At 35.4% G+C, this 18,626-nt stretch overlaps 1 protein-coding gene across 12 annotated transcripts in view; it reads left to right on the top strand.

Annotated features, from left to right (window-relative positions):
* The window catches only part of DCAF8 (DDB1 and CUL4 associated factor 8), a 65,526-nt gene that overhangs the window by 23,696 nt on the left and 23,204 nt on the right, over positions 1–18,626 (top strand). For all 12 annotated transcript variants that reach the window (XM_074262316.1, XM_074262313.1, XM_074262312.1 and 9 more), the window contains 5 exons: positions 4,047–4,157; positions 11,125–11,197; positions 11,639–11,696; positions 12,145–12,252; positions 13,981–14,111. In XM_074262316.1, coding sequence (XP_074118417.1) covers positions 4,047–4,157; positions 11,125–11,197; positions 11,639–11,696; positions 12,145–12,252; positions 13,981–14,111 — 481 coding nt within the window. The remainder of the gene's footprint in view (positions 1–4,046; positions 4,158–11,124; positions 11,198–11,638; positions 11,697–12,144; positions 12,253–13,980; positions 14,112–18,626) is intronic.

Below are 18,626 nucleotides of genomic sequence, written 5' to 3'. Positions count from 1 at the left end.
TTAAAAGGAGTATTAGTTTTGTTTCAGTAAGAATATTATCACAGAATTCTGGGATCACAAGATAGGAGAATGTTTCTAGAGTTTAGGTATAACAATGCTACCTTTCAATCTGAGAATTGAAGCATGTGGATTTCAAGAATTTGCTTAAATGATTAAAAAAAAAAAAAGCAAATGTATTGGGCTCTTAATAAGGGAAGTTCACTTTAGAGATGTGGTATAGCTTGATAGAAGGCTGCAGATTGAAGGGCTTTAACAAACTGACCACAGGGGAAAAGAAAGGTGAGAATATTAAAAAACAGTGTGAACTTCATTAAGTTCTGATGGAAAGCTTGAAAGTTGGTTAGATTTTGATTCATAGAACAGTGGGGAAACCACTATAGGACCACAAGAAAAGGGAGAGACTGTGAGAGAAATATTTAGAGAAAATGGTTTTGACAGTATTGAAGTATATAAAATGAGGTGGTTAGGGCAGAAAAACTCAGGATATATATTAAATCCTGGGATAGAAGGGATAGATATTAAAGGGTGACTAATTATAGGAAATATAAAAAAAAAGAACAAGATTTAGAAATAGATTATGATATGAGCTGTGCAGTGTAATGATGTATAGGAACTTGGATTTAAGGAAATTTAGGGTTAGATTCATTTTACAAATGAGAAAACCCGAAGCACTGAAAATCAGTCAGCAAACCTTAAGTGCTTATTACTATGTTTCAGATACTCTGCTAAGCAATGAGGATAAAAAGAAAGGTAAAAAACAGTTCCCCTGAAGAAACTATATACAAGATAAATTATAGATAATCAATAGAGGAATTGCAAAAGGTAGGATTTTAGATGGCACTTGAAGGAAGCTAGGAAGGCTAGGAGATGGAGATGAGAAAAGAGAGAATTCCAGACATGGTGGGGGAAAAAGGCAAAAATGCTCAATCAGGAGATGGTGTGCCTTATTCAAGGAATAGCCAGAAGGCCACAGTAATTCAGCATTAACTTGCCTGTTGTCAACTAGCAAGAATAAGAACTGAAATCATCTAATTCCTATTTCCAGGAATTTTTTTTTTCCCCTTCTACACTATCCTTTGATTTCATAATGCTTTTACTATTCTGTAGGATAATTGAATCTCACCGAATGTATTCATAGGTGGGGGATACTCATTATTATACTTAAGAATATAATGATTCTGAGATTCCTTGTGGATTTGAGGGGTTGAAGAAATATTGTCAGTAAGTAACTAACTAATGGGAAATAAAGAAGAAAGGGTTCCCACTCTGACTTTGTGTAGTTAGGTTGGTAACATAGTATCCATTTAGGTTAAAGACAATATTAGGTGGTTTTGGCACAAGGTGAAAAGTTCAAGGAATTTATTGCATATAGGAGATGTTTGAATCTTTGGTAATGAGATTACCAAGAATTCTCTAATAAAGAAATAAAAAGGCTAGGTTTTATCTATGAGAAGAGGGATTCCTATCACTAAGGAAATTTAGTTTGGTATGGATTGTCCATAAAAGTACTTTATGCATTTTTCTATGTTTTTGTCCTTTCTGCTGGACCATATTCTTGACATTCTAAAATAGGTTGAATTTATTTTTACTCATGCTTATGGATCATTCCGTAAACTTACAAAGTGTTGCAGACATTTATGTATTTAAATGTATTCTTCATTTGAGCCTCACAATACCACTTACTAGAAGTATTATTATCCATACTTTACACATAAGGAAACTGAGGCTTGGAAAGATTAGTAAATAGTACTCCAATTCAATTCTTCTTGACTCCCAATTCCACTTTGTTTCTCTCTGATACCCAGATTAATAATTTTTAAAGTAGCTTCAGAGAGCTCAAAGCACTTAGTACATAAGGTTAGTGTACTTGAATCTTACATTGACCTTCAAAAGGAGAAAAAATTATTCTGTTGAATTTAGGTATAAAGAGCATTAACTTGTCAGTGATCATTCAGTAATATAGTACAGACTCTAACCTAATTATCCATATGCTTCATTTTACCATCAGTAAGTAGCATGGGATATAGTAAACATTTTTTGTGGATTTTAGTTTCCCAGGTAGCTTGATTCCATATGAACAAAGAAAAACCTCTGACACTATGAAAAAACAGCAGCATTTTCCCCCAAAAGTTGTTTTTTGTGAATCCCAAACTCTAATCAGAACCAGCATTCTCTACAATGGTATCTTTTTCTAATTCACTTTATAAGATATAAAGGCTTCGAATAAAACAAAGTCTCCTAAATTGTCTTAGAAAAGATCCAGACTAGGTTGCTCTGACCATCCAGAGGAGATACCAAAATAGTATCCTAGCAAAGAAACCAGTTATCAAGGTTGTTATATCTTTTGGTTTCCATGACACCAGAAATGAATAAAGTTTAGGATTAAAAACAAAAAAACAGCATCCTCCTCTGCAGTTTAATTTTTCTGCCTTGATTTTTTAACTTGTTTTTTTTTTTTTTTAATCAAAGAATACTTTGATATTCTTCAGGTTAACAATAATACCTTTTTAACTGGTTGTAGAGCTATAAAAATCAATACAAAAAATGTAGATACTCCCCAGATCCCTCAAGTCTTTGCTTAAGTTAGAAGAAATCATGGAGGGGCAGCTGGATGGCACAGTGGATAGAGTATCAGCCCTGAAGTCAGGAGGACCTGAGTTCAAATCCGGCCTGAGACACTTAATACTTCCTAGCTATGTGACCCTGGGCAAGTCATTTAACCCCAAACGCCCAGCCCAAAAAAAAAAATTATGCAAACATAACTCTACAGTCTTAAGTCTATTAGGTAACATTATATAGAGGTGCATATATATTTTCTTAATCCTAAATTTTAAACTTACACACACTGTTTTAGAATGAGAATAAGAATGTTTTAGCAATGCAGGAGACTATATTAGATAAAACCTTAGGTGCTGTCATCTGTTGGTGACCATAGATAGCCCACTTACCCTTAGTGGGCCTCCATTTTAGCTTTCCTTGTTTACTTCACTATCTGAACCCTGATTCAGCATGATAACCTGAGTGGGTAAGAATTAAATCTGACAATGCTGAAAAAAGGATAAATATATTCAATATACATGCAGTCTCACTAAGCTGCTAAAGCCATTGAATCTGTAACTTACCCATATAGTCTTCAGGTTTGATGTTATCTGTTTATGACTAATTTTCCTCTGTTCTTTTGTTCATTTTATTCTGATTATACCTCTATATAATATTGTAGGAAGAGGGACATGATTTAGCCAGAACTGTAATTTCAGGGCCAGGATAACAGGGAGGTTGGCCCCACGCCTTCACACTCCCTCAGAGACGGCCTCTCCTGTGATATAGTCAGAAGAATATCTAAGACTGATTTGTCAGCCTTGGACCACAAACAAACCAAAGTTCTGATTGATTCTAAAGGTTGGTTAAGGATGCTGTTTTCCCTTTGATTTTATTCTTTTTGCTAGAAAACAATATTAGGACTTGTTATTTTTTGATGATCACTTAAAAATCTGGTCAAAGTGACACTTGTCCGAAAACTATAATTGAAGTGACTAGAAGATTGGTTTCATCCTTCTGTCTATAATTTTTACTTTCTAAGGAATTGCAGAGAATTTTTTGTAGCTAAAGACCTGGGAGATCTTGAATGAGAATGCTATTTATCTGTGTAATCACAAATCAATGCTTTGAAATGATGTCTTGTTGATTGAGTTCTTTGGTCCCTGTGCAAAGAGGTCATGGAGTGGCTTAAGGTGGCAGGTATCTTCAGAATGTGCTAGCCCAAAACACATTCCAGAAAATGATTTAGCTGTACATTACTTAAAGAACTTATTAGAGATTTTTTTTAATTTCTGAAGTAATACATGGTAAATGTATGTGATGCTTTTTTTTTTTTTTTTTTTTTTTTTTTTAACTTTGGAACAAGAAAAGCTGTTTTCTCTCTTTCCAAATGAGAATCTGTTTGGTTTCTTGTCAGCCCTGTCTGCGCCTCTCTCCCTGCTCTCACTTGCCGTGACCATCTGGACCCTTTGGGGAATGTAACTGTGTATGCTCTTCTACTCTTAAAGGAAACTGGTGGTGACGAAGGAGAAGGAGAAGAAAGTTGGGCTATACACAATCTACGTGAACCCCGCCAACACTCACCAATTTGCAGTGGGTGGGCGAGATCAATTTGTGAGGTGAGTCTCTATTTCTGGGAAGCCCTATGGAGGGTAGTAGCATAGCCAGAGAGGCCAAGAGGCAAGTGCTTGGTATGACTTTTAATTCTTAAAAGGCTTTGTCCTTTTCATGTGTATTTTCTTTTATTTCTGTAAGTAAAGGAGTGGCTATAGACAATATCTTAGACTATAATATGGAATTAATAAAAACTTAGAGTTTCAAGATTGCACAACTTATGATTTAAGGTTCTAGACAAAGGCTTTATCAGAATCTTCTTCCAGCTGTAAATAAAGACTATGAAATGGGAACTAAAATTTTAATCCTGGATTAAGAAATAAACTGGATTGATATCACTCAAGTGAACTCAGGATTCTTGTCTCCTACAGTGCTAAATAAATACTTTTTTTTTCCTTCCTGTGTGTTTACTAGTCACATTTTTATTATTATAACTATCTGTGATTAGTCGGCCGAATTGGAACACCTACTAAGAAGCCACATGCATATGGAGTGAAGGGAATGGATTCAGTTTCCTCTGTATCTACTTAACCTTCCTCTTGATCCACAGTGAAAAGCTACACCTTAATTTTTAACATGCTTTCCTGTAGATTTTTATATTTACACATATACACTCACATCTTAATGGAGATCAAGAACAAAGGTGATGGGATTGTTAAAAATCCAGCCTCACTACTATCAAAACTCATTTCTCTAATTTTGGTGATAGGTTTAATAGCATTTTCTTTTTTTAACTTAATTTTTTTCACTTATCAAGCATGGATTTTTCTACTTGATCCCTGTCCTTCCCAACTGGGGGGGAAAAAAAAAGGAAAGGAAAAAATGCAACAAATGTGTTTGGTGATGCAAAACAAATTCCCATATTGGCTGTTGCCAAAACTATGTATCTCATTCTGCGTTCTCATCACCTTGCTGTTAGAAGGAACATTATCTATCTAGACAGAAGATAACATTACTGTAATCATATCCTAAAGTTAATTTTATTGACAAAAGTCATTGGGTTTTGCATTAGGAGTGTAGACATCTGTGTTCTAATTCTAACAGGTCACTTAGCTTTACAGTCTTAAGCAAATTATTGTTTTTGAGCTTCGATTATATTAAGTTCATATATTTAGAGTGAAAAAGGACCTTGTACAATTGATGCCCAGAAAAGTATGTGTGTTGCTTCATACAGGCAATGATAGTGCAAGATTTCAAATGTAACCCTAGTCCTTCAAAGTCATCGGGATTTTCCCCCCACTATATTTTGTACAAGAGGGATAGTATAGAGACATATAAGTGGTATAGTTTAGAGGACCTATTTCATAAGATTGTTATGAGAATCAAAGTATTAACATGGAGTATTAATTAATATAAAGTAATACTAGAGGTATGTAAAGTACTATATGGAGGAATTACTACCCTTATTCTAGAGTCCTGATCTTAATGTATCAACCTTTCTGCCTCAGGGAGCTTAGATGTATCTACTCAGAGTTTATTATTTCTCCTTCCTTTTGTCCCACAAAAAATCCTTCCTCACTTTTTCTGTCCTCAAGCACACAACAGCCAAGATTTTCTCTCTACATAGGATGTAAAGATTTCTGAGTTTTCATTTTTGAGTCCAGCTTTTTTCAACCAGGCCATTGGTCCTATTCAATGATCTTTCTGGAAATTCAGAATTGCAATTGTAATCACATTAGTAATTTCCTCTTTGATAATCTTCATCTCTGAAAATTTTACCTGCTAGAGGAGACTCTTTGGAAAGGAGTAGCAGTCAGTTGGGTTGGAAACCACAGTTAGACTTTCCTTGTTCTGAAGCTGACATTTCCCTCTGGGATAAAATGAATCTACAAATTGACCCTGTGATTTAAACACAGAAGAATCAGCACTTAGGCTTATTACTTGTTATAGGTTTCAACACCTGCCATTCCTTTGTAGGTTATAGTGCTCAACAAATAATGAGTTGTTTGCTAAGCAGGAAGATCTGGAGATGTTTCGATACTCTAAACCTTCTGGGAGGAAACAATCTTTCAGTATACCAGTTTTCCTCTGGTGTTTGGTTACTGACTGCTCTTGACTGTTCTGAACTTCTCTGACATTTTATTGATTCAGTCCACTGAATAGTTAAGGATTTCCTTCTCATAATTGAAGAAAAGAAATTGGAGGTCTAATTTCAGACACAAAAATGAAACATTAAGTGAATAAATATTTCATATTAAAAAATCTTTTTGGGGGGCAGCTAGGTGGCACAGTGGATAGAGCACCAGCCTTGAATTCAGGAGGACCCGAGTTCAAATCTGGTCTCAGACACTTAACACTTCCTAGCTGTGTGACCCTGGGCAAGTCACTCAACCCCAGCCTCAAAAAAAAAAAAAAAAATCTTTTTGGTGGGGTGGCCCAGAGAATTTCCTTTCAGAGAGCATGGTGAAAATAGCCTACTACTTACAAAGAAGCCTACTTCTTAAAACCTGAGATCTAATTTGAGACTTGGAAAGAGGATATAGAGGGAGAAGTGTGTCCTTACATTCCCCCAACAAGCTCTTGGTGCTGGTGGCCAATATTTATTTGGATACTTTGATGAATCTGTTATCAATGTTGGTAAATTTCTGTAACCATAAAAAATCTCAGTTCATTTATAATACAATTCTTTGTCTAAATCCACCTGTAAATTCTGCACAGTGGATCTCTCCAGCATAATGGGAGCTTTTCTCTAAATTGCTTGACATTTAGTGGATATCAAAGAGCATAAGAGCTATCTTTTGATAGTTTTGTTCTCCTTGTAAGATTGGTCTTTTTCCTTTTATGGCTATTCATCTCTCTGAAGAGATCTTGGGTGCTGCTTTTCCTTTACATTTCTCAATTGGGCATATGTTGTAACCTTGTCTACTTTCTCTGCCTTTTGGCAGTTATATAACATCAGTGGGAAAATGGTAAGCATCTGTTTTCCAATTCTGGGTCCTCTTCATGAAGCCCTTTCTGTCTGAGATAGATTGACCAGTTTTATGTATTATCTTTAGAATATCAGATCACATCCATATCATACATAATTCAGACAGACATTTCTTCTTCTCTTTGGTTTTTCACATGTGAAATAAGTAGGCCAAAGTCTTAAGATTTTTGAGTCTCATTTAGGAGGCTTATAGTATTCTAGGACCTGATTTAGTCAAAAGTGTCATCCACAGTCAGAAACCTGAGTTTCTTGCCCACATGTAAAAGGAATACTTTCATTAGTTTAAACTCTGTTACATCTCTTCTGTGATAGTTGTAAACACTCTTAGTGGGAATAAAACATGTCATATTTTGCTTGATGTTTTTTCCCACCTTTAAAAAACACATTTTTATTCATCTTTTTTTATGTTGCCCATATTCCCTTCTCCTTTATTTCTCCCTTCCTTCCTAAAGCTCTCTCTTACAATAAAGATATTTGTATAAGAAAAAGGAAGAGAAAAATTAACAAAACCAGCTAGATGGGAGGAAAATCTAATTTGCTAGTAGCATTAAACAAAATTCTTTTAGATCTTTTAAGAAATATTTTGTGGGTTTTTTTTTAACATAATCCTTGAGAAAAATCTTGTTGGAGGGGAGCTTTATGGCAGCATCCCTTAATCTGCCCTTCCTTTTTCTCTTTTGAATGAAATAAATTTTTCTACCCAGTTGTGTGAGTATTCTCTCCTTTGACCAATTTAGATGAGAATGAAGTTTAAGGATCGATAACTTTCCCTTACCTATTCCTCCTTGATTATATAGACTTCTACTTGAGTATGCCAATAATTTTCATTACTCCCCCCCCCTTTTTTTTTTTCATCCCATTATAGAGGCAGTTATGTAGCTCAGTGGATTCACTTCCAACCTCAGTCACTTCCTAAATATATGAACTTGAGCAAGTCACTTAATCTCTGTCTTACTCAGTTTCTCATTTGTAAAATGGGAATAATAATAGTGCCTGGGTTGTTGTTGGAATCAATTAAATAATATTTGTAGAACACTTAATACAGTATCTGTACATAATAGGTACTTAATAAATCCTTCCCTCCCTTCTTCCCAATATTACCAAGAAATTAAAGAACCACTCCCAGACCTCCTAATTAGATTCCTTCAATGACCTCTGGTATTGATAGGATTTAGAATGTAAGAAGTTTATCCTTGGTTTAGTTCCCTTATCATTGATTGTTCATATTTACCTTTTTGTTTTTCCTGTGTTTATACTTCAGAGTTTATAAATATGTTCTGCAACAATGTTTGGAAATTCTTTGTTTTATTAAAGGTGCATTTTTTTTTTCTGTAGGATTATACTTAATTTTTCTGAGCAAGTTATTCTTGGCTGTAAGCTTATATCTTTTATCTTCTGGAATATTGTATTTCAAACTCTTCATTCCTATCATATTTGCTGATTGGTAAATCTTGTGTGATCTTGACCATGAGTCTTTTAATACTTTAAGTACTTTCTTTCTGGCTGTTTGCAATTTGATTTTCATTGACCAGGAAGATTAGGTTTTTTACTCTATTGTTCCTGGAAGTTTCCATTTTGGAAGTTCTTTCAAGAGGTATCTGGTAAATTCTATTTTCCCTTGGCTTTTTCGTACTGGATTGTTTTCTTGGCAGAAATCTAGGCAATTTTCTTTTATGATTTCTTGAAGGTAAGATGTGTTGGCTCTTTTTTGATCGCAATTTTTTAAGTAGTCTGGTGTTTTTTAAATTCCTTTTCTCAACTTAGTTTCTAGGCCAGTTGCTTTTGCATTTCCCATTTTCTTCTTTTTATTTCTCAGTCTTTTGACTTTGTTTTAATATTTCCGTTATCTCATAGAGTTAGCTTTTGTTGGTTCATTCTCATTTTCAGAAAGTTTGTTGCTTGCACAAATTGCCATGCTGTTAATTTCCTTTCCAGTTTTTCCATAGTTCTCATATCTTAAAAAAATTTTTTTCTAGTACTCTCATGTCACTTATTTAAAACAATTTGAATTTTTTTTTTTAATCTGTACTTCATCTCTTGTAGGAATTCTAATTGAATTTGTGCTCACTATGTTTTATTTTGAGCCTTTGCTTGTCAGTATTTTATAGTCAGTCTTTTCTTCTAGATTTCCACCTTGAAAGTCCCTATTTCTATAACAGTTTCTGCAACTTACTATTATTTTTTGGTCTCACTTATAGCAAAAATGTCAAGATAAACATGAATCATTTCTGCCAGTAGAATATTGCCTTGATCACGTGATAAGGATCTCATATTTAGAGTACCCATAGATCAGTTAATAATTATAGGCTAAAGGCTGAGTAATTCTTAGCATTTTCTGCCACTTTACCAACATCTTTAATGAAACTGAATGGAGCCACACAAGACTGAGAGTTATTTCTTTGTTTCATGAGTTTCCATGACAGAATAATTCATCACCTTTTGCCTAGCAGGCTGGTAATAAGCCAAGGAAAGCACTGTCTGTTAGTGGGATCATACCTGAAGCCTTCCCAGCATGGTAGAATTTACACTTAGCCTATATTGGTTATAATCTTCTTGTCCCAGGTTGATATTTAGGCCAAAATGAAACATTGGAGTAGGACTTTGTGGAGATTATGGCAACTAAAAGGGGAAAAAAATTCCTAGGCAAGTGGGAGAGATAACAATCAATGAGTCTTTGTGTTAATATATTCCTTAGATTGCTTTAGAAATGTTTGAAAGTTAGAGAATAAGGATATGTCTAGATGGCAAACTCTGCAGAGAGATCTGTGAAGTGAATATGAATCTAGCTATAGCTTTGAAAAAAATGCTACAAGTACGTAACTGGATATCTACTGTGCATGTATATCATAGTGTTAAGCATTGTAGTGGGATTAAAAGATGAGCAAGATATATTTTCTGCCTTCAAGGACTTTTATTCTAGTTACAAAAAGAATGACAATGCCAGGTAACATATACATCAGGTGAAAAGCATAGAACTATAAGATTTCATAGAAAAATGAGGTAACTGTGTACTGACATAGTTGAGAATGACATCCTAGAAAATGTAGGATGTGAGCTAGATCTTTGAAAATAACTACAATTTGGATAGATGGAAAACAAAGAAGAGATTATATGAAAGAACTGCATACACTGCAAAGCATTATATGGGAATATGCTGTCTTTGCTTGAGAAAAAAGTGTTATTGCTGCATTTTTTCCCCCCTGAGGCTGGGGTTAAGTGACTTGCCCAGGGTCACACAGCTAGGAAGTGTTAAATGTCTGAGACCAGATTTGAACTTGGGTCTTCCTGAATTCAAGGCTGGTGCTCTATCCACTGCACCACCTAGCTGCCCCTATTGCTGCATTTTTAAAAAAAAATGTCATTGTTGCTTCACATTGGTTCATTTCCAACTCCTGTAGATCTTTCTCTTATATCAAATAAATTAATTCCAACAAAATAACACATTGGTCAGGTCTAAAAATGTATGCTTCATTCAAAAACACCTTCAATCCACTATTTTTCTATCAAAAAATAGTAGAAATGCTTTACCATTTGTCTTTTGCATTTTGATCAGAGGACTGAAGTCAGCGTTGTATTCCTTGTTACATTGTTGTGTTCATCATTTACATTGTTCTTGTGGTTCTTATTTCATTGCATCAGTTCTTATACATCTCCCACAGTTTCTCTGAATTTTTTGTATACTTCGTGTCCTGTGGTATATTAGTCTTCTATTATGTAATTTGTTCAGTCTCACTTCCCCTTCACCCCCCAACCCAGTTCTTTGCTAATATAAAAGGTGCAACTATAAATATTTTTCTGTCTTTAACCTTGGTTTGCCATTCAGATAATGGTATCACTGGATCAAAAGATGTAAACTAAAGTTTAGTGGCTTCTTTTCTGACTTAATTTTTGGTAAGTAATGGCTTAGCTAGCAGCTATTCCTTTTGCCTCTCTGTGCCTGTTAATTTTTCAATTTGCCTTTACTATTCCCATTTCCAGGAAATATACAATGCTGTGGAAGCCATGTATACAAGTAATTCACTTATTGCTTTTTCCTCCTACAGGATTTATGACCAGCGTAAAATTGATGAGAATGAAAATAATGGTGTGCTGAAGAAATTTTGTCCTCATCACCTGGTAAATTCCTGATGGATTGTTGGTTTTAAGCTTACCTGACTCATGTTGAGTGTCCAAAGCGTTCCCTTAGGAGGTAGTGGATTCCCTTCAATAGAATTCTTCAAGCAAAAATTGAATGACTACTTCTTGGGTATAATATAGAGAAGGTCGTTGTTAAAGTTCAGGTTGTACTAGAGGTCCTTTTCAATTCCAAAAATCTATGTCTTCTCAAGTTTGGTCATAAACAGTCATCTAGATTCTTAGATTAGATTAGATTTAATTATTCCTCTAAACCAGCAGTTCCTTTATTGTGAGTCCCAGAACCCTTTTCACTAAGAGTGGTTTACATCTCTTTTAGGTAAAATAGTTCAGAGGAAATTGAAAAAAAAAAAACACACCTATTTTCCTGAAAAGATGAAGTTTAACAAATGGTTGTATGTCAGTGTCTGCTCTTTATTGCAGGTAAACAGTGAGTCCAAAGCAAATATCACCTGTCTTGTGTACAGCCATGATGGCACAGGTATGTAGGCAGCCACCAGCTCCTAAATTAGCATGACCCCTACAGGGAACAATTGAAAATGCGAAGCATATTCTTTTCAGAGCACGCTACTTTGTCATAACTCTGGATAGAGCTGATGGGGATTCTAACAATTAACACATCTATAAAATGTGAACAGCATTTCCTTGCTCTGAAATGCCAGGGAGTCTTGCCGAGTACGCAGGTCATGATTCTACTTAGCCAAGCCTAAGGCTTAACTAACTTCACTCAGCAGATTCTTAACTCATATAACTTATTCCTAAGTTAGTAATTGTTATTCTCCTGAGACCCTGCCATCTGTGGATAGTATGCCTTAGACATATGATCAGGGCATCATCTCTAATGTGGTGCATATAATAAGAAACTATCTTCCAATTCATGATTCTGATTTCTTCGTATGCCTTCACTACTATATCCTTGTTTCCGGCAGAGCTCCTTGCCAGTTACAATGATGAGGACATTTATCTCTTCAACTCTTCTCACAGTGATGGTGCCCAGTACATCAAGAGATATAAGGGACATCGAAATAATGCTACAGGTAAAGACTTGACACATGTGTCATGCTACTCTTTCTCTGGGGAGTTGACATCTATAGTACTTGGAGTAGATAGCCATTAGAATTCTTTCCCTGTCATTGTAGGTAGTGAGGGGCTTTTCCACTTGGAATGGAGATCTCTCTGGGTAACAGTACTCAAGATTCCTGAGACTCAAAGGGGTTGCTAGGGGAGAGGCTGATACAGTTTATAAACGAACCTGAGAAAATCCTTTTAATGATTGATACAGAAAGTCACAGAACAAAACTTGCAACTTGTCCAAATTTTTGTGCCAAGATTCTGACTGCTTTCATTGTGGCACATGGGGACTTTAAGAAACCAACATGTACATTCTAGTCAGTGATACATAAGGTAAAGGGAAATGGGGGACAGTGTTGAAACTTTAATGATTTGTGTGAAAGGGAGAGCAAGTGACTGGTGGTGGGAAGAAGATTATGATCATAGTTGGCATTTATGTAATATATGTTATCTCATTTGACCCTCCCAATAACCTTCTGTGAGGTACTACAGGTTACATCTTCATTTTACAAATGAGAAAATGAGTGTTTGAACAGTAGGTTGCCCATGGCCATACAGCTAATAAAATGCCAGATTTAGGATTTGAATCCAGGTATTCCTGACTTCTAAGTCCAGCACTTGTTTCCATCATGAGTATTAGCAGTACCTTGAGTGCCAATGAAAACTGGCATCTATTCTATTGGTTACTATTATACCTGACCTAAAAGTTACTTCTGTTCTGGATGTTGTGGGGTTGGATGTGATGTTCTTAGGTCATTCAGCTTTGTTATTTTTCTTAGCACTGACAAGTCTTAGCATAGATATCAGCAATCAGAGAGAGAACAGCAAGGATACTAGCCTAAAATATTGACAGTTATGGAACTTGATTATAACAGTTCAGATTCCTGACCTATCTTATTAAATAAAAAGAATAGAGTTCTTTTTTTTTTTTTTTCTTCTGATTTTCAGTATTGGCTGAGATTAAATGCTCCAGATATTTGTTAAACAAATGTTCATCAAGCTGGAGAAGCTAATGATTTTGGAAATCTGATAAAACATTTTTTGTGATAAGATTGTGTTTCCCCCCAGTAGGTAAATTCCTAGGGTTTAGAATAATAATACCTGTATAGTTGTTAATAAATCTAGGTAGACTCATGAGTGGATAGCCAAATAGGCTAATAATGAATATCCCACATAAATCATCAAACTGGACAGATTAAAGTTGGTACTGAGGAATTGTAATGTAGTGAAGCACATAATGTACTTAGAATCCAGGAAACCACAATTCATATCCCAGCTCTGTCACTTAGAAGCTGTTTGACCTTGGGCAAACCACAGTCCCTTTCTGAGATAATTTCTTCCTTGTTAAGATGAGGGATTTGGATAGTTTGTACAGTTCTTCCCAACTGAAACATTTTTTTGATTATAAATTACCAAGTATCTGCTGTAAGAGTAGCTATTTGGAAGAATCCAAATAAGCTCTGGGGTCTGTGGTGGTTCCCTTTCTGGTGGCCATTTGCTATATGCATGTGCTTGCTTGAGTTCTTTATAAATGAAAAACATCCATTGGCTCAGATCTGAGCTAGAACTAGTGCTGGTGCTGAATGGGGAACATGAGCTGGAATATCTGGGCATTTTGCTCTGAGCAAGGCAGATGGATACAGGCCTGGTGCCAACCCTCATATGGGAATCTTTCCCCTCACTTCCCATTTCAGTGAAAGGCGTCAATTTCTATGGCCCTAAGAGCGAATTTGTGGTGAGCGGCAGCGACTGTGGGCACATCTTCCTTTGGGAGAAATCGTCCTGCCAGATCATCCAGTTCATGGAAGGGGACAAGGGAGGCGTGGTGAGTGTGGTGTGGTGGGTCTGGCTGGTTCCTCAGCCCCCCAACCACTAAGGTGGGTATAGGCAGTACATAACATCCTCTTTGTGACAGGGTTGTATCCCAGGGGTCCATTCAGCTAAATGAGAAGACAGTAAGTAACCTAAGAGATTCTGAGATATTTGAGGAATATGTGTCAACTTTGCTGTTTCCATAGATTTCTTCTTTCCTCCTACAATTTTTTCTTAGATATCTGTCCTCTTTTAAGGCAGGGTCATCCAGAAGAAAATAGGAACCATGTATAACAAATATCTTCTTTCTTATGTGCAGCAGCTCTTCTTAGCACTAGCTTTTCCTAGGAAAAAAGTGATTTGGAGGTATGTATAGTCTTCTCACGATAGCCTAAGGCTAACCCCATATATTTTCCAGTAAGGGAGCTATTGTCAAGGAACCTAATATACATCCTTGTCTCCAGTATAGTTTGGATCTACACTCTACCTCTTTCTTACCTTACATAAATACATTTAAGTACAAGAAAATACATGTAGAGTTGGGGTAGAAAAAAGTGTGATACCAGAAAAGCTAGTGGAAGAACTGGTTACCTCGTTGTTATATCCTTTTCTCTTCCTTCACTGTCTCCTCTTGTCTTTCTTTTTGTGTTTGTGACCTCAGAGGGAAAAACTAAATATGTCGTTATATTTAAGTGTTTGAGGACCTGTATTTGAATCCCATTCCTACTCACAATGCTTAGAGCCTGAGTTTCCTAGCAATAAAATGAGGGTTTTGGACCAAATGAACTTCTAAAGTCACTTTCAGTTTTAGATTACATTATCTGACTATAGATTGAGGACATAAGAAGGATTTATAGTATTGTAAAAAAAAAAAAGCCATTTGTTAATATCATCCTTTACTATCTAGTACTTTTTAGACGCTAAAGAGACCCAACTCCAGCTGTAAGAAGTTACAGCAATCTCAGTATTTTGAAATGTGGGACTGGAGAGAACTACATACCCTATTTTATTTTTATGGCCCTTCCCCATGTTTCATTATTGCTTCTACTTTGATAGACTTCAAATATCCCCAGACTTATTTGGAGTGATAAAGTTAGGATCCTCTTTTGTGTTCTGCAATTTGTTCTTGTTTAGTTTACTCCAATGATAGTCTCCTTTGGAGGTGATCGTAGGTTCTTAAAGGCAGTGCCAGCAGAACACAACCTCTGGCAGGTTCTAGAAAGATTTCTATATAGGCTCAGCAGCAAGCCTTTTTTGTGGACTCGGCTTAGTTAGGAACAAAACAGTATGTCACTAGTATGATGGCCAGTAGGTCTTGTATTCTTTGGGCATGAAAACTCAAGGGAACTCCCCCCACCAAAAAAAAAAAAAGAAAAGAAAAGAAAAAAGAGCGTCCCTCAGACCTGTGCAAAACCCTTCAGATTCGTTATTGATGGTAATAAAGTTGCAGGAAGAGAGGAAGAACATGGTAAAAAAAAAAAAAGGGGGGGGGGGAAATCACAGTTTTTAGACCATTTATCTATTGACTAAACATTTATCTATTGACTAAAGGATTTAGAACTTATCAATATTTACATTTTCATTGTAAAGGGGGAAAAAAAAGCTATAAGGGATCAATCTTTAAATGGAAAATGGCTCATAGGCAGGCATTCCTTGAAGGTACAAATAGACTGTTGGAGTTGGTTTTGTCATAGGTAACAAGAAATATTTAATGAAATATTTTTCATCTCTATATTATCTCATACTTTTCCTGTTTATGATGAACTTAAGCAAAAAGGAGATAATTTATGCACAGGCATCTGTTGCAGAGATTTAGGAGTTAGTGAAATTATATTAAAATTTTAATAAAATATATTTTAGTATACCTAGTGTCTATAATGAAAAGGTAAGGCTGGAGGAGGCAGGGTGTGTGACCAAAAAAATAAATGTGTTGGAAATATGACTCTATCAAAAAACCAACAGTTTCAAAAGCTTTTAGATTGCTCTGATAACTTTTATTTTGTTGTATCAGAAATAAACCTTTTTCCCTAGAAGAAAGACAAAAATTACTGGACATTGGTGAGAATTGAACAATCTCACAGAATTGAAATTAACTATCTAGTTAAAGAATAACTGGTTGCTGATACAGAAATTGTAATATTCCAAATTAGAAGAAAAAACAAATGTGAAATGAATTGGTATTATTAAAGTAAGTCCAGCCTGGTTTATTTTAAAAGATTGAGATGAATAAATGGGAAATGAATAAAGGAACAACCATTAATGGTCACTGTTCTCTCTAGAAGTTTAACTTATGTAGCAATTATCACAACAAGAAAACCAAGAGAGTCTAGGAACCACCTTAGCAAATGTCAAGAGAAGCATAGCATTCAAATTCAGCATGGGATTAAAATATAAATTCATTCATAAAATCTTACTCCAAAGGATAGTAGAGAGTTATGAGCAATTTTAACTCGTGAAAGAGCAAGGAATAGTGGAGGGAAAATGTTAAGCTTCTGAAACCTAATTAAGAGATATCATCACAAGCACATTTAGAAATGAAACTTGGACAGCAAACATTATAGAAAAACATTGATGAAAAATATGAGATAGGCACAGATAGTCATTCTCAAAATTTTTTAGCAAAGATTAGCTTTAGTCACATTGTAGGTTGAAAGGTACAGTATATAAGAACCTATAATTGCTTATTGTTTGTTGATTTGATTTGATAGACTAAACTACTAGAAAGTTCTCTAATGATATATACTTTGGGGAAGATCATAAAATATTCCTTGATGTGTACAACATAGTTTATTTCATTCAACGATCTGATTTTTATTGTTGTTTGTGGTGTAAAATGGGAGACATATTCTCCACAGATGTTTGCCACTGTCATGGAAAATGACCTGTTCAGAATACAGATTGACAAAGGCATTCCTTTTTTGTTTGTGAATAACATGTCAATTGAATCATATCCTAGACCACTATAGTTTCCTAAATGAGATTTATATCACTCTGGAGAGTTCAGCCTAACTATTCACACATGAAAAATCATGTAGATGAAGAATGCCAAGATCATTTGATAGTTGGTGAGACAGTTCCTAGAACTGGTCCATCAGTACATATATTTTGAATAAAAGCTGCACGTGGATTGTAAGCTCTGTCCATAATTAAATAGAAGAGAGGGATCAGATTGCATTTGGGATATGCACAGCGCTCTCAATAACCCTAAGTTTCTCCCTAATAGAAAAGCCTGTTTGAACACCAGCCTTCTTCCAGTGATGCTTTATGGAGAACAATCATGCAATTCTACAGTAGTGAAGGAATCAAAATATTAGATTAGGGCAACAGTGAATGTAAATAGGCTGCAGTTTGCTAAAGACAATATACCTTTAAAAAAAAAAAAAGCTTAAATGTTATCGTTGAAGAAAAATTGAAAGGAAAAAGAGATGAGCCAATTATATGAAAATGAATGATAAATACTGGATAGCCTTTTTGCTACTCTGGTATCGACAGTCCTGCAAGGCCTAGAGGAAGATACCTATATCCCTTCAGGCCATGGATGTCTCTCTTGTGGAAGATTTATGGGAAAGCATGGACGAATCACATAGGATGAGAAAGGGTAGATGGATTTATAATTGGATTGTTGCAAAGAATAACACAAAATTTAATTTTACAGTTTACAGTTGTAGCACATTTACACAGCTTTAATGTTTTATAATATAGTCTTTCTCACAACTCTCTGAAACAAGTTTAGTATAAGTATACTTATTTCTGAGATCAGAGAAGGAGAATCAGTTCTAGGACAGAGCCAGTATTTTTACATGGGTCTTCTGGTTCTAGATCTATTATTTATGTGACATCAAATAAGGGATTGCTTAGAATTTTTATTCTTGCCCCAGCTGAATTGGGACTACTTTGGGATCTTGGTGCCTGTATAACCTGAGTGTAACCAGAATAATTTCATTAGTTTTTCCCTTCCACTAGCTTCCTGAAAGAGATGGAGAGTAGGGAACTCAGTATTTGTCCTGCTAGAATGAGCTCAGGTCTGAGACAAAATTACCTACAGTAAGTAAAAGCAAACCATTAGCAAAAAAAAAATCTCAAAAGGATTTATAGTTAGAAGTTAGCAAAAGAACTTGATGCCTTATATTTGGAATGGGGTGGGAAAATTGTTATTTCTCCTTAATCCCAAAGTCTCTTCTAGAGAGATGATATAAACTGACACTGTCCAGGTTTAGAATTTTCCTCATTTCTGTTAACATTCCAAAATGACATAACAGCTTTAGCACTGGCCACTTTGGGATCTGGCCTGATCCAAGCATTGATTTGGGAAGGCACTTTCTTAGGAAAGAGACTCCCCACTAATCATCCTGATTTAATGATTAGATTAATGATTAGAGTCTCAGTGCTGGAGGAGGACCTTAAACAAAGCTATTTATTTCCAGCCCTATCCTTAATCCTTTTATAAGTTAAATGATGGCTTTGAGCCTATTTACCCCCTTAAAGGTAGGTCCCATAATGCCCCTAGATATGGGGCTTAACTCTGTAA

This window comes from Sminthopsis crassicaudata, chromosome 4, assembly GCF_048593235.1.
Source record: "Sminthopsis crassicaudata isolate SCR6 chromosome 4, ASM4859323v1, whole genome shotgun sequence".
NCBI classification, from domain to species: domain Eukaryota; kingdom Metazoa; phylum Chordata; class Mammalia; order Dasyuromorphia; family Dasyuridae; genus Sminthopsis; species Sminthopsis crassicaudata.
This window is presented reverse-complemented; position numbering and strand designations above follow the sequence as displayed.